The sequence below is a fragment of the Lepidochelys olivacea genome (assembly GCF_965140295.1).
Source record: "Lepidochelys olivacea isolate rLepOli2 genome assembly, chromosome: 1".
Taxonomy (NCBI): Eukaryota; Metazoa; Chordata; order Testudines; family Cheloniidae; genus Lepidochelys; species Lepidochelys olivacea.
Window position 1 is genome coordinate 95,233,056 of NC_140411.1, and position 27,515 is coordinate 95,260,570.

The 27,515-nt window shown below is 42.3% G+C and overlaps 1 protein-coding gene across 1 annotated transcript in view; it reads left to right on the plus strand.

Moving 5' to 3' along the window:
* Positions 1 to 380: 380 nt before the first annotated feature.
* The window catches only part of GPC5 (glypican 5), a gene marked incomplete at its 5' end in the record, with an annotated part of 1,121,527 nt that continues 1,094,392 nt past the window's right edge, over positions 381 to 27,515 (plus strand). Inside the window, one exon of the mRNA XM_084617294.1 lies at positions 381 to 534. Within this exon, the coding sequence (XP_084473420.1) occupies positions 381 to 534 (154 nt within the window). The remainder of the gene's footprint in view (positions 535 to 27,515) is intronic.

Consider the following 27,515-nt stretch of genomic DNA (forward strand, 5'->3'; position numbering starts at 1 on the left):
GTTGCACCCTTATGCTGATGAGGTCAGTCGGGGGGCGGCGGTTCGCTGGGAAGGCGGGGCAGGCTGCAGTACTCTGGTTTCTTCTCTCTCCTGCAGCACAGAGGTGCCTGCTGTAGTAGCACCGGTCGGACCCGGTGCGAAGTCGAACGTGCCGCCTGTCTGACAGAGGCAAGGACAGCGGGCGGTTCCCTCCGCATCCCCGCGGCGGCGGCGCCAGGTGAAAGTAGCTGTGAGAAATTCTCCCCACGCTTCCTGCTGCTGCTGCTGTGGGCTCCCGAGTGGCAGCTGTTGCTGCGTGGCAGGGGACGGGCGGCTGCGGGGCAGGGGGCGCTTGGGGCAGAGTTTGTACAGTTGGCTGGAGGCTGCTGCGCTGCCCGGAGATGGGAAGGCAGAGCCTGCGCTCGGGCATCCTCCTGTTGGCGGCCCTGCTGTCTCTAAAAGGCGAGAAGCTGCCAAGCTGCGAGGACGCTCGGAAAGTTTTCCAGCTGCTGCAGATCGGCCCAGCCAAGGGGCTTCCGGAGACCCCGCAGGCAGGTAAGAGCGGGCTCCTCTCCGCAGGGCACCGCTGCAGGGCGTGCGCCGCCTTCCCCCGGGAGAGCCAGGGCTCCTGCACCCGGGAACGCAGCATTTCGGGGCAGTGTGAGGAGGGGCTGGCAGCGGGCGAGGGGTCTGAACTGCATGGGGCGAGGTACCACGCTGGCCCCTTTTCGGCCCGAGTGGGCGACTCTGCCTTGGGTGGTGGGTGTCAGGCGCAGGCAGGGCTGTGCTCCGCGCCTAGCAGGGCGCTGGTTGATTGAAGAATGCAGAGTTAGCAAAGCCCAGACTCCCTCAAGCAACTTCCTGCGGGCGGGCTCCTTCCATAGCGCTGCTGTCCTTACCCCCAAGCCCGCCCGGCCGCTCTCTGGAGGTTTTCTTTCTGCACGGCGGCGTCTTGGCTGCGGGAGGCTGGGAACCAGAGGGCAAAGCCGTGCGGGCAGGAGCAATGGTACGGTAGCGGTCCTGGACTGATGACTGGCTCCTCTCGTCCTTTCCTCGGGCAGGTGGCGGCGCCACCTTCTTCTTGGGGAAATGCTGAGCGAAGGATTCCCAAGCCCCAGCAAACCTGCTGCAGGTTTTGAAATGGTGTCACTACCTGTGGTTAGTCAGTGGGGCTAGTCTCAGGAGAAAACATGGGTGAACGATAGCGGTCAGCCTTCCACATGGGCCGCTTCTAGCCCAGGTTTGCCCAGCGTAACACTTCGGCGTGAATGGGGAGAGGGGTATGTAGGAGCTGACCCCTTGCTACATGGGGGATGGAGAAAACAATGCCAAGGAGAAACTATAAACATGGAACTCCTGGGTTTGACACCAAATTAGGGTGACTGTATTTCCCAGACTGAAAACAGATTATGGGGCTGGCCCATAGGGTGCCCTTTCTCTCCTCCTCCGCCATATGTGGCTGGCCCTGTGGGGCACTGCCCCAGCGCTGCTCGCCTGACCTCCCCCCAACATTCCTCCATGCCTCCCTAGGGGGTGTGTGCCCGGAAATTTTTTTTTTTGGGTGTGGGACTGGGCATTTGTTCCCTTTGGAATAACAGATGATCAGGGACGTCCAGGACTAGACTTAAAAAAGGAACAAAATGGAACCTATAGTCACTCTGCACCAAATCCAAGTGAAAGGGGCTTTTTCGTGGGAATGAGACTTTACAGGGCACCAACAACTTGGAAGGAGGGGAAAGGAACAAGAGAACTCCTTACTCCCCGAAACATCCCTTACTGGGGATGGATGGTGAAATGCCGTGATTACATGGGGGATTTGGCCCAAATTCAGCCATCAGGAGCCAGCCACTGATATAGCTGCACTACTGAATACACCCAGTGTAGACTGGGGAAAATCACTGTGAGCCATGACTTGCATCTGTGCAACTCAAGCAATATCAGGGAGAATTAAGCTTTGTAAGTGCAAATAATAGGTAGTGGCTACCCAGCAATAGTAGGGCAAAGGTGGGGCAAAAAAGTAAGGTGCTAGTTAACAGAGGTATCTGCAACTTTAAGTTAATACACTTGTGTCACGGTTCCTCCCCCACTCTGAACTCTAGGGTACAGATGTGGGGACCTGCATGAAAAACCTCCTAAGCTTATCTTTACCAGCTTAGGTCAAAACTTCCCCAAGGTACAAAATATTACCCCCGTTATCCTTGGACTGGCCGCTACCACCACCAAACTAATACTGGTTACTGGGGAAGAGCTGTTTGGACGCGTCCTTCCCCCCAAAATACTTCCCAAAACCTTGCACCCCACTTCCTGGACAAGGTTTGGTAAAAAGCCTCACCAATTTGCCTACGTGACTACAGACCCAGACCCTTGGATCTTAAGAACAATGAACAATCCTCCCAACACTTGCACTCCCCCTTTCCTGGGAAATGTTGGATAAAAAGCCTCACCAATTTGCATAGGTGACCACAGACCCAAACCCTTGGATCTGAAAACAATGAAAAAGCATTCAGTGTTTTACAAGAAGACTTTTAATAAAAAATAGAAGTAAATAGAAATAAAGAAATCCCCCCTGTAAAATCAGGATGGTAGATATCTTACAGGGTAATTAGATTCAAAAACATAGAGAACCCCTCTAGGCAAAACCTTAAGTTACAAAAAAGATACACAGACAGAAATAGTTATTCTATTCAGCACAATTCTTTTCTCAGCCATTTAAAGAAATCATAATCTAACACATACCTAGCTAGATTACTTACTAAAAGTTCTAAGACTCCATTCCTGTTCTGTCCCCGGCCAAGACGACTACAGACAGACCCAGACCCTTTGTTTCTCTCCCTCCTCCCAGCTTTTGAAAGTATCTTGTCTCCTCATTGGTCATTTTGGTCAGGTGCCAGCGAGGTTACCTTTAGCTTCTTAACCCTTTACAGGTGAGAGGAGCTTTCCCCTGGCCAGGAGGGATTTCAAAGGGGTTTACCCTTCCCTTTATATTTATGACAACTTGGTATTTGCATTACAAATGAAAATTCATGAGATTACTGTGATGAATTGAAATGACCCATCCTTCAAATAAAAGTGGTGTGAGTATCTTTACTCAAGTGAATAGTTCCATTGATTTCAGTGGTACTACTCCCACAGGTAGAATTACTTACATATGCCAGTGTGTGCGGACTCAGGAACTTATCCCTGGTCTACACTACGAGTTTAAGTCAAATTTAGCAGCCTTAGGTTGATTTAACCCTGCACCCGTCCACATGACTAAGCTATTTTTGTCGACTTAAAGGGCTCTTAAAATAGATTTTGGTACTCCTCCCCAACAAGGGGATTAGCGCTAAAATTGACATTGCTGAGTCGAATTTGGGGTAGTGTAGATGCAATTCAAAGGTATTGGCCTCCGGGAGCTATCCCAGAGTGCTCCATTGTGACCACTCTGGACAGCACTGTCAAGGTTCCTCCCCCACTCTGAACTCTAGGGTACAGATGTGGGGACCTGCATGAAAACCTCCTAAGCTTACTTTTACCAGCTTAGGTTAAAATTCCCCAAGGTACAAATTAATTTTATGCTTTGCCCTTGGAATATCCACTGCCACCACCAAACTCTAACTGGGTTTACTGGGAAACGTAGTTTGGACACATCTTTCCCCCCAAAATCCTTCCAACCCTTGCACCCCACTTCCTGGGAAAAGTTTGGTAAAAATCCTCACCAATTTGCATAGGTGACCACAGACCCAAACCCTTGGATCTGAGAACAATGAAAAAGCATTCAGTTTTCCTACAAGAAGACTTTTAATAGAAGTAGAAGTAAATAGAAATAAAGGAATCACCTCTGTAAAATCAGGATGGTAGATACCTTACAGGGTAATTAGATTCAAAACATAGAGAATCCCTCTAGGCAACACCTTAAGTTGCAAAAAAGACACACAGACAGGAATAGTCATTCTATTCAGCACAGTTCTTTTCTCAGCCATTTAAAGAAATCATAATCTAATATGTACCTAGCTAGATTACTTACTAAAAGTTCTTAGACTCCATTCCTGTTCTATCCCTGGCAAAAGCAGTGTACAGACAGACACAGACCCTTTGTTTCTCTCCCTCCTCCCAGCTTTTGAAAGAATCTTGTCTCCTCATTGGTCATTTTGGTCAGGTGCCAGCGAGGTTACCTTTAGCTTCTTAACCCTTTACAGGTGAGAGGATTTTCCTCTGGCCAGGAGGGATTTTAAAGGGGTTTACCCTTCCCTTTATATTTATGACAAGCACTTTCAACTCAGATGCACTAGTCAGGTACACAGGAAAAGCCCCGGGAGCTTTTGAATTTCATTTCCTGTTTGGCCAGCATGGCGAGCTCATTAGCACAGGTGACCATACAGTCCCCCAAAAGCGGGGGGAACTGGATCTGATCGCTGTATGGGGAGACGAATCCGGGCTATCAGAACTCCATTCCAAAAGACGTAATGCCAATATATATGCCAAAATCTCCAAGGGTAGATGTGAGGTGTTTACAGTGCTCACAACTGCAGCGGTGAGCGGAGCGGGCTCCCGCTTGCAGTGCTATGGCGTATGCGCGGGCAATCCAGGAAAAAGGGCAAGAAATGATTGTCTGCCATTGCTTTCACAGAGGGAGGGAGCAAGGGAATGGTCACTGACGACATGTACCCAAAACCACTGGCGGTTTCCTTGTCCATTATCTCAATTTTTTTTAATTAATAAAGAATGCATGGTTTCAAAACAATAGTTACTTGATTTTGAAGGAGGGAGGGTGGTTGGCTTACAGGGAATTAAAATCAACAAAGGGGGCGGGTTTGCATCAAGGTGAAACACACAACTGTCACACCGTAGCCTGGCCAGTCATGAAACTAGTTTTCAAAGTCTCTTGTGATACTCAGTGTGCCTTGCTGTGCTCTTCTAATCAGTGTCTGGCTGCTCAGAATCGGACGCCAGGCAATTTGCCTAAACCTCCCACCTGCCATAAATGTCCCCCCCTTACTCTCTCAGATATTATGGAGCACACAGCAAGCAGCAATAACAATGGGAATGTTGGTTGCGCTGGGGTCTGACCAACAACGCCAGTGAGCTTTTAAACATCCAAAGGCACATTCTACCATCATTCTGCACTTGCTCAGACTATAGTTGAACTGCTCCTTACGACTGTCCAGGCTTCATAAGCCATGGGAGCAAGGGGTAGGCGAAACTGCACGGTGCTGCCGGCTGGGAGAGCAGCCTGAGGCAGAAGCCTCCAGCTCGCAGGAGATCAGGATAGCAGAGTTGCAGCGGAAGCGGTGGAGCGAGCAAAACACCATTGATGAGGACGGCTAGCAGTCGTACTGCACCATCTGCTGCAGAGTTGCAGGGAAGCAGTGGAGCCGTTCACCATTGATGCGAAGGCACCCAGGAGCTGCTGCAGTGTGGCCAAGGCAAAAGAGCAGGAGCCCTGGAGCTGTTTCATGTGGAACGTGCGCCTGCAAGACTTCTTCACCAGTGACAAAGGACAGGAATATGATGCACCTAAAATCTAAAAAGACCTGCACATTTCCCAGAGTCACTACCCTTGATAACAGAATGTCAATGATTGCATTGGCTACTTGGATCACAGCAGCCCTCATAGTAGACTTGCCCACAACAGCAGTGGTGACGGTGAGCTGAGTGGGCTCCCGCTTGCAGTGCTATGGCATCTGTGCAGTTAACCCAGGAAAAAAGCCACAAAACTATTGTCTGCCTTTGCTTTCATGGAGGGAGGGAGAGAGGGAGGGGCGACTGACAACATGTACCCAAAACCACCCACGACAATGTTTTTGCCCCATCAGGCATTGGGAGCTCAACCCAGAATTCCAATGGGCAATGGAGACTGCGGGAACTGTGGGATAGCTACCCACAAGTGCACCGCTCCGAAAGTCTACACTAGCCACGGTACTGTTGACGCACTCTGCCAACTTAATGAACTTAGTGGGGACGCACGCAATCGACTGTATAAAACCGCTTCTGAAAAATCGACTTCTAGAAAATCGACCTAATTTCATAGTGTAGACATACCCTTAGACATATGAAGATTGACCATCACGGGCACAGTCTCACAGGAAATGTTTTCTGTAAATGGGGAAGCTATGATTAAAAATTATCTTAAAACGGTGATAGTTTCTTCTTCTTCCCAGGCCTGGTCTACACCAGAAAGTTTTACCAGCATACTTATATCAGTTAAGGAGGAGGGGGGGGGGGAAGGGGGAATCACATCCTTAACTTACATAGCAATGCTGGCAAAAGCCCTACTGTAGTTATACTGGCAAAAAACCCTCCTTTTGCTGATGTAACTTATTCTGTTTGGGGAAGTAGTTTAAGATATAGTTATATTGTCAAAAGGACTCTTTTGCCTATGTTAACTGCATCTTTGCCAGGGGTATTTGCCAGTATAGTTCTTCAGGGGTATCTATATTGGCTAATCCTTTTAAGTGTAGGCAAGACCTAAGGGAACTTGTTTTCTCCTCCTTTACTGAAGAAATGAAGTTAGTGGTATGGTGTACCATAGACTTATGCCTAAAATCTCATTGTAATATTTAGTATTTTAATACTCAGATACAGATCGTTTGTAAACTATATTGATGGTAATATTAAGAATGGGCTAAGCCTGAAATATTTATGGAATTATAGTACTTTCATTTAAATCTTTGTTTCCACATTTCATAGGAAGCTTAAGTCACATTCTTTAAATCTCATTAGACAGTAAAAATGTCCTTAGCTACAGATTGTATTGTCAGAATGTAATGATCAAAAAGATGGACAGATCGTTTGGAAGGACGTATTGGAGATGGGCTTGAACCAAATCCTCAAAGCTGAACAACTCTCCCTCTGGGGGAATTTGGATCTAGATCCAAACCTTGTAGCTAGTGTGCATCTCTAGTGTTGCTTATTTAGTTAAATGTGAACAATGTCAGTTTTTTGAGATCTTATCAATTGTACTAAGTGATAGCTGTGGGTTGATAGGACAAAATGCCAAGAGAATAGAGACATAACTTTCACACTTTACACAGTGGGTTTTAGTCTTAATGTTGTAAGGTTCACTTTCTGGATAAGCAGTTAGGAATAGGCCTTTTGGTAAAGCTTTTCTGACAATATACAGAAATATGTTCAGTATATATTGCTTATTAGCTGTGTATTTTACTGTTATTAAGAACATTTTGAAGCATGTTTCACTGGATATTCTAGTATTGCAATAATAGCAGTTTACAAAGTTATGGTTCAGATAACCTTTTGGATTAAAAATATAATGTTGATTCTCAGACCAATGGAGAATATTTCTAGAGAGTAGGGAGGGATGCTTAAAGGACCCTGAGTTAAGGGGGGTAAATCTTTCAAACGTAATGCACTTGTCAAATGCTTTGTGTATTTGGGTAACTCGGATGAATTAATTTTAAAATTCCTAAGGTGCCTTAGGCATTGGGCCTAATCTTGCATATACTTAAGCATGTGTGCAATTTTACTCTTGCGAGAAATTCTCATTGGGGCCTAGTCTGTAATGAAAGATAGTGACATGTTTCAAAATAACGAAAGTAAGAATCTGACAACTGCATATTGGAGATTTATATACACACACATATTGGGACAATCTTGTATTGGGACAGCTCATGTGCGTAGGGGTCGTTTGCTGAGTAAGGATTGCAGAATTAGGCCTTGTATTTGGAGTGCCACACACTGAAAAAAATGCAGCTGCTCCTGCGTACACTCAAAAACAATGTAATTCAGTAAGTGAGCCTCTTTCATCCCTGGTATAACTGTGTTGTAGTCAGTGGAGTTACACCAAGGAAGAATTAGGGTCATTTTGTTCATTTCAGATCTGAGTGTGTGATTAGCGTGTTTTCCCCCTCTCTCCTTTTTAATAATAAAAACCAAACAACCCTTCCATGAAAGAGAACTATACTGATGTAAATTTCACTAAGTTTACTCAGTCTCCTTAACTATGATTTGCTCAATGATGCATAAGTCTGTGTTCAATCATTGTGTATCATATATTATAATAAAACACTTAAATACATATGTAAGGGGACTGTTGCCCCTTTACTAACAGTCAGTGGGGGTGTTTTGGTTGGCTAGCTCCCAGTACTAAAAGGGGAAGGGTCTATGGGAAATCAGGACCCTGAGACTGACAGCCCCCAGGAACAATGGGGAGAGGCCAATGCTCCAGGTCAGCCTGAACGACAGGGCGGGCAGGCTAATCAGGGAGTCAGGAGGCCAGGGAGGTTCTGTCCTCCGTGTGAGCTGGATTTGCTTGGGTCAGACAGAGTGGAGCTGAGCTAAGGAGAAAGCAGGGGCCCAAGCTAAGCTGGGGAGCAGAGCTGGGCCAGATCCAGAGGGACCAGAAAAGCAGCCCAGAGAGAGCAGACCCTGGCCTGGGAGCAGAGCTGCAGCCCCAAGGCCAGAGGCACAGCCCAGAGAGAGCAGACTTGCCCTGGGAGGAGAGCTGCAGCAACCAGAGGCAGAGGGGCCAGAGAAGCAGCCCAGGGAGCTGGAGGCAGAGCAGCAGCAGCAGTGCAGAGACAGAGTGGTGGAGCTGGGGCTGGAACAGTCTGGACCTGGGTGCGGTGAGCAGCTGGGGAGAGCGAGGGGGACCCTGGGCAGCGGGCCCAGCACAGAGAGACTCCTCAGCCAAGGGGCTCTGCAGGCCAGGCTTGGATTGTAACCCCGACAGGGCGGTGGCGATACTGGGAAGAAGGGTCCAACCACTTAGAGCCTGAGAGCGTGTGGCTACCACCAGAGCAAGTGTCCAACCCACAGCATCCCTACAGCACAGCCAGGGCCTGAGAAGAAGGCCTGGGACTTACAAGGAACAGACTGTGAACTGCCCGGACATTCTAGAGACACTGTTTGTGATGTTCCCTGCCACAGAGCGGGTTGATGTGTTTCCTTTAACCTTTCCCATTTTTCCTTATTTTTTTTTATTTAATTATTAATTAAATAACTTGCATTTGCTTTAACTTGCATGTAATGGTCAGTGGGCCAGAGAAGTGCCCAGTGCAGAGAGAGTACCCCGGAGTGGGGACACCCTAGCCCCTGTCCTAGGTGACCACAGCAGGGTTGGGGGTCAAGCCCCCCAGGAATCCTGGGCCCAGCCTTGTTGGGGTTACGAGGACTCTGCCAGACAGGAGAGTGGAAGGGAAGTCCTCAAGGGCAGGGAGGCCACTGGGTAAAGGAAGTGGGAGCGAGGACTCAGATCCTTTCGCTAGCCCACTTCACCGGGGTAGTACAGAAGCCAGGAAAGTTCCCCACAAGAGTGGGACTATTCCCCTGCTTACACATAGCTCTCAGAACACTTCACATTTGCAGTCTGTGCTTGAACTCTTTGGCTATTTGCCTAATTTTCTTAATGGTAAAACTGTTGTAATTGTATTATCTTATTTTTCTGTAGTCTTAAAAGACCTTTCTTATGGTAGTTGAGGACTTCATACGATGATATACACTGAACTCAGTGTTAAGTGTAAAGAATAAGCACTTATTCCAGTTTTATACTAGCTGTCCCTAACCCACCCACAAAATTTCCCCCAGCACTTCTTTATGTATTTTTAACAAAAAATCACTTTTTAAATAGTTCAGTTACGAGTAACTGTAAACTAGATTCAACTCTGGTTCCCTGGTGCATGGTTCGAGGCTACAGTTGCAGAAGCATTTACTGTAATCCAGGTGCCTCCCTCTTGTGGAGAAAATGTTTCTGGTAGGGCAGGGAGACAGAAAACAAAATGGCAAATGCCTTCCAGGTTTAAAATGCTGAATTCTGTGGCATATTGAAAAGCTGCCATATTCCATGCTGCCATGGAATCACAAAGTCCAGGGAGTCCTGACTGAGATGAATGGGGCAGTTCATATTTATTAGAGGTGTTGTTTCAAGCTCTCTGCAGAGTCACGCAGGAATCATTACATTGGTTATGCTCAGTTCACCTTCTGAAGTTATCTGTGCAATCACAGATATAACTAAAAAAAGAGAGAACTGCTGAGATTGAACAATACAGTTATTCTATGCCAAGTGGTGAATTCCATGGCAAACTCCTTTGCTACAGAACTGTGTAATATATGGGATGCTAATAATAGGCAAATGGATAAATGAGGCAGGCAATGTAAAGATATGTACTTGCAGTGATGCTGTTCAATCAGTAGAAGACTTCTTGTGGTATATGCAAAGCTCCAGAAAAGATGGAAGCCCGCTTGTTTTATGCCTATTGTGCAGGGTAGATTTGATTTAAATCATGATTTAAATCACTAGTCAAGAAGACTTGACTTAATCATGGATTTCTACATAGAAGTGCATTCTTGTTGATTGTAATAACCTTAATACATATTCTTCACAACTCAGATGTAGGTTTCATTTTTAGAAGGTACACACTTTAAACATTTTTAAAGTGATTTATTTTGAAAACTTTTCAGATTAGTTTTACAGCTCTATCAGAAAATGAATGATGGTTTGGTTATTTCATTTGCCAAAAGTAATTGAAGCAGATAGTTCACCTCCCAATGACTTCATAAATATCTCCAATTCAACAGGTTAATCATTAATATTTGAAGGATTTTCTTGACATGCTGTACTAGGAGGAGAACATCCGATGAAGTGAGCTGTAGCTCACGAAAGCTTATGCTCAAGTAAATGTGTTAGTCTCTAAGGTGCCACAAGTACTCCTTTTCTTATTACCAGACATTTAAATTGTTTTATTTAACGTTATGTATTCTGGATTTTTTTCTTCAACAGCGAACATATAATATTTTAACAAAGCAATGAATTATTGAATTTAGTTAAACATTCAAGCTTTTTAAATTCAGGTTTCTTTTTGTTAAAATTGTTTAACTAAAATAGTTTAAAAACCAAAACCAAAAATTAAATTGACTATCAGCCAGGTCAACATTAGAAACTTAAAATATTGGCTTCTGCAGCTAACTCAGTTGTTTTCACCTTCATTTTCCTGTTTGTTCATAATCTGGAAAAGAAAAACAAGCTTTCCTGCTTTTTCAGGTTCCAAATGATTTCTCAATTTGAAATGAATTAGTCCAAAGGAAGAAAATATTCTTTCTACATCGGCAGAAGAAGCTACTGCTGTTAAAAGTGAGATTATCGCATCAACAGTCTCTGAATCCAAGTGCTTAAGTGACTTCCACTAGTTCACTGGTGTGACTTTCTTTAAAACATCATCAGCAAACATATATTTCTTGAATGGTTCATCCTTAGCTCTGAAGTTTATTATAGTTGGCATTATGGAGGGATGGTTGCTGGATGTCCATGTCATAGCCAACTCCTCTTCTTCAGCAGTTAAGGTTTGATCTTGGTACCTAGTATTGAGAATGTTTGCAAGAAAATGAACTGGAAATAGTGCTTGTCCCATTTGTTTTTTAATGCTTGTAATTTAACTCTGTCATTGCATATTTCTCTTTTTAAGATCTCACTCAGTTCCTTCCAAATTTCAATAGCATCACCAATAAAACAGCTATTTCCCTGCATTTTGTTCAAGGCTACAGGAATAGGCTTCAGGGTACTCAGCATGTGTTCAACATTGCTTTTAAGCCCAATGTTGAGAACTTTGACTGTGACAGTGCCATCTATTTTTTTCACGATTTTGTTAAATAATTTCTTCTCATCTTGGATACTTTGCAGAGTTGTTTGTGACCAAGCTGTGTACTAGACATTTGAACTTTTTTTACTGTTTGTTATAGCTTTTTTCTGCTGCTACTTGTAAGTATTTTGCTGTGTGTACATTTCCTGATGTATCAATTGTTTCTGTAAGGAAGACATTCCCTTCTTTTGTTGTCACACAAGCACATACAACAGGATCATTGTGGACATTGCTCCATCCATCAAGACTCAGGTTAACAACTTTACCCTCTAGTACTGCTCAATTTCTTTTGCACACTGCTCAATTTCTCTTTCATACACTTTATCCAGCAATTTGCCTGTGACATCTGCTCTGTTGGGTGGACTGTATTCTGGTCTTAATTTCTGAACCATGTTAATGAAGTGTGGGTTCTCAATTATACAGAGCGGAGAATTTGTTGTATAAACAAACCAGGCAATTTTTTCATCAATTGCCTCTTTTTCTAATCTGCTGGTTCTTATCACAAACTTATCTGTGGTTGTTTCTGGATGATGGAGATTTATTTTCTTTTTGCTACAGGTGATATAATACTGTGGCTATGTGACATACATGATGTGACTGAAACACTATCACTGGCAGATAACTCTGAAACTATAGAAAATGATGGTGACCTTGAAGGTGGATAGTCTTCGGAATCCTGTATGTTCAGGATGGATTCTCCTAAACAAAATAAGTCAATGCAGTTATTTAATTATTACCACCATATTGCTCATTTAGTATAACTCATTGCATTCTCTGACACTATTACTTTAAAGGTGAAACTGTTAAAGGAAGATCTTCCTATTTCATCTATTTATTTTTCATCACAACTGCATCTAAAATGATAGTACCATAGAGTAACAACTATATTTTTTGCTCAAACATGAGAATTCAAGAATAGGTCAGAAGGAAGACAGGCAGTCCTTAAGAAAGAAGTATGAAATAAATAAAGTTTACCAACCTGAAGATCCTGCATGTTCAGACATGTTTCTTTCATCATCTTCAACACAGCTTCCTCCTGAGTAGGAACACTTCTCACAATGTTTTATTTGGGCAATCAGGCCTTGAATTTCTTTGTTGCACTGTTTGTATTTTGCACGCTTGCCTGTTTTACCCACAGGTAGAGGAACTTCATTAATATATTCCCAAACTGGCTCTCTTTTACGGCCTGCTTCCATTATAGGTTTTCCCTTCTAGTGAGAGAATGGTATGGTAGATCTCAAATCAATGAAGGCTACACTCAGAAAGGCCTGAAGACTTCCGGAATATGCTGCTCAAACAGTTTCACTTTTGTTTCTACTGCCTATCCCTCCTTTCTCACATTTGTCTCCAGACTGCTTCTCCTTGTCCAGATCTATTCCGCCCCCAACAATCTTCTATTCACTGAACTTTTTTAAACTTTTATAGAGAGGTAAGGGATTGACTCTGTGTACACAAATTTGCAGAGGGACAATAGGATTGAGGTCTGTTATTTCCCACCTCTAGATATTATTTTTGCTGTTAACAAGCACGTTATCGCTGGAGACACAAATCCACAGTTTGAGAACTGCAAAACTAAGCATCTCTGATGGTATCTTCTAGACTGAGCACTGAGTCCCATATTGTAGATAGAAAGATTACCTAAATAATCTATACAGAAGCCCCAGGAACCCCATAAAATTGGGTCCCTAATCCATGAACTATTGGAACTCATTTACAAAAGTTTTCTTAAACATTACATGACTCTATTGTCTCATACTATAGAATTGGAATTTATAATCCCTATTCAATGATGAGATATCTTTGAGCTGTAATGTATCTTAATTAAACTATCTTTAGGTTTTTTTCCTTAAAAAGCATTTTATAAAAAAAAAAATTGATTGATTTTTATCCACCCCTGCTATTGTATAAGGAGGACTGTTACTCCATATATAATAAAGAGTCTGAAGTAAACCTTTAAAAAGATGAGTTTGTTCCTTAATATAAAGAAATGATCCAGGGTGTTTCAGCTGTGATAGACCAGCAGAATGGCCTGTGTGAAAGCAACATTTGGCATATATTGTGGGGATTGCCACCAAGCTCAAAAAGGAGGAAGGTGGGTTTGATAGCAATGGAGCAGCTAGTGCTGAAGGGGAGTCTGTCCCTTTCTGGAAGCGAAGAGTGCTTAGTGGAGTGGAGCTTAACCAGGCCAGGATGTTCTGAGCAGACTCTGTGGTCTCTGAATTTGGCTTAGAGGGACAAGTCACAAAGTAAGATGAGCAGAATTTGGCCTCAAATATGCTATTTTCTCTTTCACTAATGGCTAAAGACCTGATTCTGCAAACTGTCAGATGAGTGGATCAAGTTATTGGGAATAAGGATTTGCAGGACTGAAGCCATGTATGAGAGTATGAATTCAACTCAAGGCCTTTAGTAAGTAAATACACCTAAAGCAAAAGAATAGTTAAAATTTCATTCTCAATAAAGCTGTGGCTCACTTAAGGCAACTTATTAATTAGCCCACTTTTACAGTGGGCTCATGTAGGTAGCTCTTCATTACGAAACTTATGGCAAGCCAAATTTGTGAATACTTCACACACAGGACCAGATTATTCCTCGTATTAGTGGTAGGACTTACCTAAAAAATCATTCTAAATGGGTTGCAGTCTAGAAGCCTTCAGAGCTCTGTATAAAAGAGATAGTGTTTTCCTTGGATGTTACTGGAGCTAAAAAGTTTTTTCCACTTTTCCATAATCAACATAATCTGCCACTAGTGTAAACTTCTTCTGGGGGAGAGAGGAGGCTCATATAAAAAATGTGCAGACATTTTCTTGCTATTAGTGAAACTGAAACAGAATGACCCTCTCTCTCTCTCTCTCTCACTGTCATGCACACACTTCTGCAATAAAACTGCTGTTAGTTCTACAGCCCTAGTTAAGAAACACATGTACAAATCCATGTAGTGGGTCTCAAACTATCACTCTATTCTTAGTCAATTGGGTTCTTTTGCATGCTGGATTCAGTTACTTTACGCCAGTCATTAAAAGCAGCTGTGTTTAATGAGCTGGAACAGAAATAGTCAATAAAATGAACTTTTATGTGTACGTGATTAGCAGTCTTAAAGTAAAAACAATGTTCCTATAGGAGCTTGGAGTGATATCCATGTTAAAAAGATGCTATTTTTTTTAATGTTTAATATAAAAATAAAGGAGTGATTGAAATGAGAATATCAGAGTCCGCTACAAACCACAGCCATAAACAAATACTTATTTTATTTTAGAACATTTCTGGGAGTTCTAATGATCTTTTTGTAATTGTAACATAAGGCTGGTCTATGTAAAATACCATGATTCCCTTCTCCCCCCTGGAAAAAGTGGAAGAAGGTTTCAAAATGTGAAGGTTTGACATTTATTTGAAATTATGCAGAATTTGGATAACATGAATAGTTATAAGCTAGGGGTTCCCAAACTTGGTTTGTAGCTTGTTCAGGGTAAGCCCCTGGCAGGCCGCAAGACACTCTATTTACCTGAGTGTCCACAGGTATGGCCGCTCGCAGCTCCCAGTGGCTGCGGTTCACCGTTCCCAGCCAATGGGAGCTGCGGGAAGCAGTGGCTCGGCCCGGCCCGCTCCGCTTCCCGCAGCTCCCGTTGGCCAGGAACAGCGAAATGCAGCCACTGGGAGCTGCAAGCAGCCATACCTGTGGACACTCAGGTAAACAGAGTGTCTCGCGGCCTGCCAGGGGCTTACCCTGAACAAGCCACAAACCAAGTTTGGGAACCCCTGTTAAAAGCTATTTCATTATGTACATATAATGTTTGTACCAATGGTATATAATGCCTCCTGAACATGAAGCCTCACAAGACAGGTATTTTACAGATAGGTACCTCATTTTACCTGATTTTATTTAAGAGGTGCTGAGTACCTGTTAAATCAGTGGGTGCTGTAGATGGTCAGTGCCTCTGAAAATCAGGCCACTATTGATATGACTAATGTCACATATCAAATCAGTGGCAGAGCTGGAAATAGAATCCACAGGTCCTAAGTTCTAGTCCCCTGATCTGACAACTGGACCACACACTCCCAATCAAAAATTCTGATGCATTGCACAATAATTCCATTGAGTAAAATGGTGCTACTATGCAACACTTTATTTCCCAAGTAACCTGACAACACTTTGTAGAGGTTCATCACTCTTGTGTTTTCAATTCCAAGCAGTGATAAAACCTTTAGATATAGATATACCTGTTGAGAACTGGAGACTAAGGAAGACAGTACTGAATACCAAGGAAGTGGTTTCCCAAGCAACAGAATCTTGGCAGAAGTTGTTACCTTATCAATCTGAATGTGTACGTGCTATGTGGGGATTTTACAGGTTTGTTTAATGTGTGCAGGGGAAACAGATAAAATATACTCCTTACTGGGCATGTTAATGAAAATGATACTGTTTTTAGTGATGGGAATACTGGATACCAACTATATCAAATAATAAAATGTTGTTGCTTGCAGGTAAACAGGCCCTTTAGGGTACGTCTACACCAACTGCAGCCTGAATAGTAATGTTAAAGCACCATCTGCACAATTATTTTTGACGCACTAACATGATTCCAACTAGCACATGTCTGTGGACCTGGACTGGGAGGCTCACTCCCAGATGCAGTGAAGATACCCTGATAACTCAATATTTTTGTTAGACTTCCAAGGAAGCAGATAGAAAATTAATTTATTCAAAAATGTACAGTATATTTTTATAAGTTTTAGTGAATTTAGTGATTGGGAATGTCCCCAATAGAAGGCCTCTGTAGAGAGAGGTCTGTTGCCTGTATTTTGCCTGTTTTAGGTGTAGGAATGCTGCCAATGCACTGGAGCAACCAACCAGTTCAGTCTTAAGTCATTGACCTCTATTGGGGGAAAAGCAACATATTTGCCAGTTCTGAGGATAAGTTTTGACATGGACAATTGATAATTAGGAACTGGACTGAAGCTGAATGTCAGATATGCCTTTTGCTCATTACTGACTATATGGCTATATTTCAATGAGTGATGGTGGAATGGCTCTGTGTCCCTTTATTAATTCACAGAGCTGTCTTATGTTACACATAAGTAAGAATGGACATACTATTGTGAAAAATATAGGCAAAGCTGCGGGCTGATTTCTTATCTCCGAGCATGAAGTTAAATGCTTTTCCAAGTTCACATTGGCTCAGAAAATATATTTTTGCACCCCTGGTAACCTCCCTTCCTCCCAAAAGAAAAAGAAAACTCAGGCCTTGAGTTTTCATCCTGTGTGTGTTCATAGCAGGCAATCTGCATCAAGTACAGGTGCCTCAGAAGCATTCTTATGTTGTTTTAAACTACCTGTTTAAGTTTGTCACTATCAGAGATCCAATTCAATGACTAATGGGAAAGCACTTAACTTGTGAATCTGTTATTCCCAATAGAGATCAAGATAAAAGTTCCTTGGAATTGTTGGTATGTTGTGCTATTTTCCTCGCCCGTGCAACACAAGAACATTGCTATGTATAAGATGGCATTGACATTCCATCACCTCCTCTCACAGGACAAACTCCAGCCCTGTTAGATCAATCCAGCTAGCCACAAGTATCCATGAGATACTTTCAACAAATTTTAAAAAGAATACTGTTGTTATGACTTCATCTGCCTCTACGTTCATGTGTGTAGTCCTTAAGACTTTTTTTTGTCCTTAACAGTGTAACTGGGTATTGTCTTTATCCAGGCTATGTCTGGGGTCTCCATAACAATGATTATACTGCTTCTTGACACTGCTTATACCTGGGTCACTTGTGTCTCAGGTTATTCAAGATGCAAAATGTTCATCATGGAATTCCCTTCTCACATTCTTTATCATCTGTCAAGTTTCCTTCCCCACTCTGAACTCTAGGGTACAGATGTGGGGACCTGCATGAAAACCTCCTACGCTTATTTTTACCAGCTTAGGTTAAAACTTCCCCAAGGTACAAACTATTTTACCTTTTGCCCTTGTACTTTATCGCTGCCACCACCAAGCGTCTAACAGATATATAACCGGGAAAGAACTTGGAAATGTCTTTCCCCCAAAAAATCCTCCCCAAACCCTACAACCGCTTTCCTGGGGAAGGCTTGATAAAAATCCTCACCAATTTGCATAGGTGAACACAGACCCAAACCCTTGGATCTCAAGAACAATGAAAAAAGCAATCAGGCTCTTAAAAGAAGAATTTTGATTGAAGAAAAAGTAAAAAGAATCACCTCTGTAAAATCAGGATGGTAAATACCTTACAGGGTAATCAGATTCAAAACACAGAGAATCCCTCTAGGCAAAACCTTAAGTTACAAAAAGACACAAAAACAGGAATATCCATTCCATTCAGCACAGCTTATTTTCTCAGCCATTTAAACAAACAGAATCTAACACATATCTAGCTAGATTACTTACTAAGTTCTAAGACTCCATTCCTCTTCTGTTCCCAGCAAAAGCATCACACAGACAGAGAGAGCCTTTGTTTCTCCTCCCCTCCAGCTTTTGAAAATATCTTGTCTCCTCATTGGTCATTTTGGTCAAGTGCCAGTGAGGTTATCCTAGCTTCTTAACCCTTTACAGGTGAAAGGGTTTTTCCTCTGGCCAGGAGGGATTTTAAAGGTGTTTACCCTTCCCTTTATATTTATGACACCATCTATGGTAATATTTCCAGATGCTGGACTGGGATGTTCATCTTGTTCTTCCGCCTTCTTGAGATTTGTGGACTTTGCAGGAGAAGAAAGATCTACATCAGAATTCTAGAGTTGAGAAGATAATTGTTCAGTCTCAAAGGCTTTCTTCCTTTGATTAAGACCAAAGATTCATCTACTGAAGGGAGAGAGGATATCCATGTGCCTCCCTCCCAATGTCCAGGCAAATTCTTTGAAGAAAGTTTTCCTAAGATGGAAATGTATGTCTTAGGTCTCATTCTGGCATTACCTGACATGCAAAGGAAGTAAGTCCCAGGTAGGTCTCTCTACCCTCAAGGAGAACACCAGTTATCTCAGGTTTTGCTTCAGGATCAAACAAGATCCAATATCATTGGCAGACTCCCCTTTCTTGGAATGGAATCAGGAATTCCTCTACATGTTCCCTCTGATTATGTTGGCTTAGGAGATCTGTATATAGCCCCACCAGGATGGAGCCAAGATGTTGTTGTCTACAGACCTAACCAGATCTTGGCAGTTTTGTCTTCATCCTAGGTCTGATATTAGGACCACTTTGCAATTTAATGGATCTTTTGTCTTCAGACTGCAGTGAGAATATCCACCTTAGCCTGAATTTTCTTGAGTCAATACCCTGACTTCTGAATTGCTGAAGATGTTCTTCAAGAGTTTAATGGGTAGGGCGACCAGATGACAAGAACAAAATATCGGGACGCATGAAGGGGCATCCACAGGCTCAAAGCCCCCTCCTCCTCCCCCCCCCGCACCACCAGGGCCGGCTCTAGGTTTTTTGCTGCCCCAAGCGCGCAAAAAAAAAAAAAAGCCAGAGTGCCACCAAAGCAAAATATCGGGACAAATGGTGTCCTGACTGTACATCAGTCGGGACATGGGACAAACAACTAAATATGGGTCAGTTATCGGGACATCTGGCCACCCTATTAGTGGGTCTTACTGAAAAGCCAGAGCTTTTGACCAAAAAACCTTTCTTGTATTTAACTTTGCTATTTATTACACTTTTGAACTTTAAGATCTGGTTTAAAGGTCTGCATGGGTTCTGATTTCAGAATCCACCCTCACATGTCCAGGTGCCAGTCCTCACTCACCTTACAAGACCCTAGTTTTTGGAAGGGTTGCTCAAGATAATTAGTTTGCTTTGATGGCTGTGCCTATGAAAACTGCATTTCTTCTCAGGAATTCACTTGGTTTCGATGTGAGTATGACAGGGTGAAAATCTTGGTTTAGCTATATCAGGGGTATTCCGTCTGGTGCATATCTCTCTCTCTCTCTCTCTCTCTCTCTCCTTTGGGGTTGAAGTATTGTTTGACAAAGCTCTTGGGACCTTGGACAAAGCTCTTGATATTGATCAGAGTATCATCTGTACTGTACACCCGAGAAGAAGACATTCCTTATAACCATAGCTACAGACTATGAATTTAATGAGATACAGGTCAAATGGCCACTTTCTCTATATATCCTAGTACATATCGGAAATGTGTCTCCATCTCTATTTCCTGTCTCAAGTCAGCTCCATTTCCATCTTTTGTATAGGCCATTAGCCTATCTGTATTTCCCCAGTGCTTTTTTATGCTTTCGTTACAACTTGCCAGGTATTCATTCACCTGGAGATCTCAAAAGTATTCAACTAATACAAAGGCGCTATTAGACGCCTTCATACTATTTTGCCATGTGAAAGTGAAAGCCAGTGCAACAAGTCTTTCTCTTAATTCCATTCTTTTAAGGTTTTGGACAGATCAAGTGTGCCTGCTGCAACCATTACTGCTACTAAATGTAGCTTTTGTTGGTCAAATGTCTTATACATTTTAATTCTCTCTGTGTCCCTTTTTCTCTTATTCCTTATATGAATTTCAGTAGACATCCAGGATATTGTAAATAGTTTTGAAATATAAAAAATTCCCAAAGCACAAAAATGTGACTTAGCAGAGATAGGACTTTTATTATATTCTTACAGTTAAGATATTATTGACAAAATCCATACAAATTGGATACAACATAAAATTTATCTTCAGAAGAGGTCTGTGTAAGAAAATTATGAGAGGTATATTGTATTCACTTTGGTTTTTTTCATTAAGAAGTAGAGGGCAATATTGATAACGTGAGATTAGGTTGGGGAAAGGAAATGAACCAGCAAATTTCTTTAGAGGACTGAAAGGAAGTTATCCTTCACGAAGAGAATGAATATTCAGTGGAAACGTACATTAATATTTTTTTACGACAGTCTTGTAAAATAAATTAGACATAAAATTCACAGTAAAATGCTGCAGGGAATGCCATAGAATCATCTTCCAGTCTTCTGGGGTTGTCCCAAATTGAAAGGCTTCTGATCTGATGTTAGAAAATTAATACAATAATTATTTTAAGGCTATATTCTTGCCCCCACTCCCTTTTTATCACTGTGGTGTTCAAGAAATGTACTAACTTACTGAAATTAAATAAGATACCTGAGTAGAGCTCATGAGACTGCAGTTGCTAAAATGTATTTTATCCCTGTGGCTGTGAAAACAAATGCCATCTGTAAAAATGTGGTTGACTAAGATGAAATAATTAAGAAAAATTAAATGATTTACTACCTGTATTAGACTGATAACTGAACTATTTAATGAAACAAGAACCAAGTGTGATGAACTGATTTTTTTTTAAATCAATATTGTAAATATATATTAACCTTTTCCTGTGTTGCCTCAACTCTGCTGTATCTAATTTTCATATGTCTGACTAAAAAAAAGTAATTTGTAGTGTCAATAACTGTTTCTTTAATAAAGAGGTAGTTATTAAAATTTTAGCTACTCCAGTTCAGCCATGCAAAGTGAGTGAGAGAGCTTTCCTTCAAGATGCTAGTAAAACACATTGATTTATATTACACAGCAATGTGCGGTGTCAGTGAAACATGGCCATATTTAATTTCTGATTGTGCCCTACACTAGTAATAGGGTTGAGTTAAAAGTAACTACCTTGCTTTGATATATTAAAATAGATATGTGCTCAGATGAAGGTCAAGGAAAGTGAAAATCAGGGGGGAAAGCCTGGTGGCTTGTTAAATATTCTGCAATGAAATCTAAAATGTTATACTTCAGGTCATATTGTGTACCTAGCTGTCAGTAACTTACACATTCTGGTGAATGCCGGAAGCTATTTAACTCTTTATAGCACAATAATATTTAAAACTTAGCACTTATGCTTTACAGATATGGATTAACTAAATCTCACAGCGACCCCTTGAAAAGATAAGTCTAATAGTCCCTGTTTAATAGATGATGGAAAGGGATGAAAGAGTCAGAGGCTTGCCCAATAGCCACACAGCAAGCATTTGTTCCTGTTCCCACTGAAGTCAGTGAGAAAACTATCATTCACTTCAGTGGAAGTAGTGTTAGGCTCTATATATGACACAATCAGGAGTTGAATTTAGGTGTTCCTTTTCCCTACTGATGTGCTCTGATAAGTAGGTGACACTGTCCCTTTACAACCAGGGACCAGGTCTTGAATGACCCCTAGTAAGGGTCATTTCACTAAAGTGGTGCTATACTGGATATCTGTCAGATACGAAGTCTTTCTAAACTTTATGCTCTAATTCACCACAAATTATTGGGTTTGATACAGGTATTACTACGTTTATGGCCTGCGTTATAAAAGAAGTCAGATTAGATGACCATAATGGATCAGTCTGACCTTAAACTCTAAGAATAATTTGACAGCACAATAATTTATACACTTGAATAAGGGCTTATAGTATGGGTTAAAAGGAAAAGACTTAGCTGACTGCCTTTCAGGAGAGTATGTATGAGGACAGATATGCTCTAACACAATGGGTGGTTTAGGGTTCAGATTGCTGGTTCTGTGCCTTATAAAATAAAATGGGAGGGTCTAAACTCCAGTTATTGAAGGAGAAGAGACAGAGTACAGTTAATTTTTATCCTAAAAACAGTCTATTTAAGTTCTTAATATTAACTCTTCAGACTCCTTCCTTGAATCATCTAAAGTAACTGCCTCTGAACAAGATGGGGTTGAAGTGTGTTCATCCCAATGTGCTCTGAAATAATTTTAGATTTAAAACCAATTCTAGCTCAAATCCTTTACAGTGGAAATGGCAAACATGGTATAGGTCTTAAATGAAAAAAAAGCTACAAAGCTCATCCATCTGCAAGTTAACAGTTATACCTTGGTATATTTTTCTGTTTTAAAACTTTCTATATCATATTAGCTTAATTTTATTTCATATTAATATGCTAACTCATCTCCCCAGTTGCATCTCCTTTCATGAAGGAGAAAGTAGTTAAGGTCATTGAGGTCAATGGTAATTGGGACAAAATACAACATGGCTTTACAAAAGGTGGATCATGTCAAACCAACCTGATCTCCTTCTTTGAGAAGGTAACAGATTTTTTAGACAAAGGGAATGCAGTGGATCTAATTTACCTCAGTTTCAGTAAGGCATTTGATACGGTTCCACATGGAGGAGAATTAGCTAAATTGGAAAGATTGGGGTCAATATGAAAATTGAAAGGTGGATAAGGAACTGGTTAAAGGGGAGACTACAGCAGGTCACAGTGAAAGGTGAACTGTCAGACTGGAAGGAGGTTACTAGTGGAGTTCCTCAGGGATCAGTTTTGGGACCAATCTTATTTACTCTTTTTTTATTACTGACCTTGGCACAAAAAGCAGGAATGTGCTAATAAAGTTTGCTGATGACACAAAGCTGGGAGGTATTGTCAATACAGAGAAGGACTGGGATATCATACAGGAAGATCTGGATGACCTTGTAAACTAGAGTAATAGTAATAGGATGAAATTTAATAGTAAAAAGTGCAAGGTCATGCATTTTGGGATTAGTAACGAATTCTGTTATAAACTGGGGACGCATTACTTGGAAGTAACAGAGGAGGAGAAGGACCTCAGAGAATTGGTTGATCACAGGATGACTATGAGCCGCCAATGAAAAAAGCGGTCTTGGGATGCATCAGGCGAGGTATTTCCAGTAGAGATAAGGAGATTTGAGTACCGTTATACAAGGCACTGGTGAGACTTCATCTGGAATACTGTTTGCAGTTCTGGTGTCCCATGTTTAAGAAGGATGAATTCAAACTGGAACAGGTACAGAGAAGGGCTACTAAGATGATCCGAGGAATGAAAAACCCTGTCTTATGAAAGGAGACTTAATGAGCTTGGCTGTTTAGCCTAACTAAAAGAAGGCTGAGGGGAGATATGATTGCTATCTATAAATATATCAGAGGGATAAATATCAGGGAGGAAGAAGAATTATTTAAGCTCAGTACCAACGTGGACACAAGAACAAATGGATATAAACTAGCCAGCAGGAAGTTTAGACTTGAAATTAGATGAAGGTTTCTAACCATCAGAGGAGTGAAGTTTTGGAACAGCCTTCCAAGGGAAGCAGTGGGGGCAAAAGACATATCTGGCTTCAAGACAAAGCTTGATAAGTTTTTATGGAGGAGATGATATGAGGGGATAGCCTAATTTTGGCAATTAATTGATCTTCGACTGTTTGCGGTAGATATGCCCAATGGCCTGTGAACTAGAATTTGGACAAGAATTACTTTTTGCTCCCCCTCTTTAGCACCTGGTATGTGCCTCTCCCTCTATCTCCCAAACAAGAGTATTATCACTGAGTGAACACCTGGCAAATCTCCAGAGAAAGAGGACAAGAGATAACATGGCTGCATCCCAGCAGAGGGAGAAAAAGTCAGAAGAGTAGAGGGAAGGTTTCTGTAAGCATGATGCAATAGAGACAGAAGGACAAGGAACTGTTTAGGGCTCTTAAGGCACAGCTGCTGGAGGTGATGGAAAGGAAGACAACTCGGTTGGAGAGCATACTGTAACTATATTATAGGATACCATGCCAATCTACCTATGTCCAACAGGTCTTTCCCTCTGGGAACTCTTCATACTGGGTTATGCTCTTCACTTCACCAGCTCCACGGGACAGGCCCTTTCCTCAACATTACACACCACAAGACAAGGAGAACAGTGATGTGACACTACAGCCCATATTCTTCATAGAGATAGTGTTATGATATGAATATGGCGTAACTAAGATATGTTTCATGCAAGATGGATCATGTGAGGTATCCTTGGAAAGGTTATGATGTACTATGATTGTCCTATTTGTATGCATATATAATTTCTGTATCTGAAGTTAGGAATACTGACTATGTAATAATTACAACTGTGTTTACACCTGGGGAACGTGCACCAGCCAGCAGGCAATCAGCCTAGATGGGTCATTAGGGAGAACTAGAGGACTCTGAAGATGCTAATCTTCCATCTTTCTGAGAAGCTTCCTGGGATACTGCTTTTACACTGTAGGGTCATGTGGTCATGTCATCTGGTACTGTCTACCTATCTTGGCCTACTAGTATTTTTCCACTAATAGGGGGGCAGGGACCAAACTGGGAAACAGGATTTACATATGATGGGAATCCTTTATTTCAGGCAGGGAAGTGAGTTAATGTAGGTCAGTTCCTTCTTCACTGGATCCCTGCCCAAGACGATTGCTGAAAACATCTAAGACTGATCTGGGGAAGAGAGGACTAGACCCAAGCTAGAAGGTGTCTGGCCTGTGAAAGGAATATCTGGAGTTCTAAGCTGCAAGCAAGAGAAGTTTGTCTACAAGAAATTCTGCAACCCACTTAAAACAACATTTAGGATGAGAAATTACTACTGTAGCCAGCGTCTTTAGTGTATTAAGCTCAGTTTGCGTGTTTGCTTTATTTGCTCAGTAACTTTCATCTGTTTGCTATCCCTTATCAGGGCCATCTGTCGGGGGATGCGGGGCCCGGGGCAGAAGTGATGGGTTTGTCTCTTTTGGGACTGACCATACAGGCCAATCGCAGAGGCCCCTGGGGCCTCCCCAAAGCATAGGATCCGGAGCGGTTACCCCAATTCTCCCTACTCAAGGGACAGCTCTGTCCCTTATAGTCACTTAAAATCTATCCTTTGTAGTTACTAAACTTGTTTTTGTTTTCTGTAAACCAGTTTGTGCAATTCATAACCAAGGTGTGTGTGGGGGGGAAGCTGTGCATATCTTCCTCCACAGTGAGGGAGGGAGCGAATTTCATGAGCTTACACTGTGCAGTTTTCCGTGCAGTGCAAGACAATACAATTTTGGGTTTACGCTCCAGAAGAGATGTGCACTTAAGGGCTGGGCAATTCTCGATCTCAGTCTTCCCACACAGAGCTGATCTCAGTGTCTGTGTCGTTCTGCACCTGGGTGTGGCCCTACTTGCGTGTGTGCTGGAGGAGGCTTGAGGGCTTGACTTAGCAGGGTGGTGTAAGGGAACCCAGACTGGTAGAACCAGTGGGCTCAGTGGTATGCCGGGGTGGGGTGGGGGTTAACCCACCACAGCCTACAGTTCTTTTCCTCTGGGAACTCTGCATACTGGGATATGCCCTTCACTTCACCAGCCCTTTCCTCAACATTCCACACCACAAGAGAAAGAGAACAATGGATACCAGGGAATCCCTTAACTCTCCCACCTTCAAGGGACAGGCCCCTTCTATTGCATCTTGCCCCACAAGACACAGAGAACATATTTGATACCCCATGTACACAAATTTGTGATCTTGCAAGTGCAAACTTGTGCTCACATAGCACTTTATTTAATCTGTACTTTTGAGTCTTTTACTCTTTGAAACTTAGTGTATTTGTTTATAAAAAAATAATTTAAAGTGTCATAATTTTGTTGGGAAAAAAAGCATTGCACAAAGCAAAATAAATTCCACATATACAGCTTAATAAAATATTTGCACCACCCTACACAAACCATATTTCTTATGGGCTAACCATGAACCTTACATGAAGGTACATGTATTGTTCACAAAGTAGGTACATAATGTTACTCTGACCCCATGGCTTTGACCAGTTGCACCATTTTGTGGAGGATGCCTTTCTGGCTGTCCTTAATGATCAGAAAGTTAACCTACTTCCTTCCCCCTCCCCCACCCTTCAGCAAGGCTCTTTCCTTTGCTCTCACAGGTTGTGCAAAGCACAGCAAGCAATTATCACACTAGACAGATATTGCTTATCAGCCTCCTGCTTCGACATCAGACATCTCCATCTACCCTTCAGTCTTCTAAATGCACATTCCACTATCATTTTGCAGCTTCTCCTCATGGCGTAGTTGTAAAGGCCCTTTCTCCTATCCAGGTGTCTAGTAAAAGACTTCATAAGTCAGGGAACCAGAGGGTAAAATGCGTCTCCTGGAATGATAGGAGAAACTGCAACACCGTCAGTGTTCATAGTAGTTCTCAGAGCAAAAGTTCCATTTCTCATTGCATAAAACAGACCAGAGTTTCCAAAGATCCTGGTGTCATGGACTTTTCCAGACCACCCCACGTTATTGGTGAACCTTCCATGGTGATCAACCAGGTCTTGCAGCACCATGGAGAAACAACCCTTTCTTGTTTCTGACTCTGAAGTCTGATATGGGGCATAAAGTGTGGGCACGTGGATCCCATCAATGGCCCCAGTACAATGCAAATCCATCAATAACCTCCTGTTCGTTACTATCCTTGTGATTTAGGAGGCTTCCATTTAGCAATGGAGACTTCCATGACAGTAACCCCAACAGCTGATCTGGTTAACTACTGATCAGTAGCAATCAGGGATGGTGAGTTTCCAGATAGCAAAGGTCTCACAGTTCTCCTTGATGAGGGGAATTCTTATGGGGTATTCCAGCACTACAGCTCTAGGCGAGCTATGCACAGATTTCTAGGACAATGGTCATTGGTGTTCTGAAGTTCTGCCACTATTGGCCACCCCAGGTCTCCAGCGGTATCCTGTCCCAGCAGTCAATGCTAGTTGCTGGAGTCCAGAAGCAGCAGTCCACTGAGTGAAGCTGCTCCAGGAAAAGATGTAGGAGAAATATCAGCTCAGTGTCAGTTGCCTCCTCCTGTGGTGCCTGCACCACCCTGCCTCTCAAGCCATTCGATGACTAGAGATATAAGTACAGCAGCCTGTTAACATTAATGACTATTAGGTTTGCAGTGCTCAGCAGTGTTTCCACAAACAAAAATGAATGACTGGACTTATTTAGTTTGACCCTAAGTCCTTGAATTCCAGTGCCTCTATAGCTTTCCCACAATGCACAGTGCTGCACTAAGAAAAATCCCAGAATGCTTGGAGGCTAGTAGAAGTGCATTGCACCATGGCATGTCTGTGTAGAATGCTGAGCACTTATTTCAAAACAATGCAATGCTGTGTGGATACTATGATCCCAAAGGGAAGTGGCTTAACTTAGGTTAGAAGGGCAGTATGGACACATTGGTCACACAACA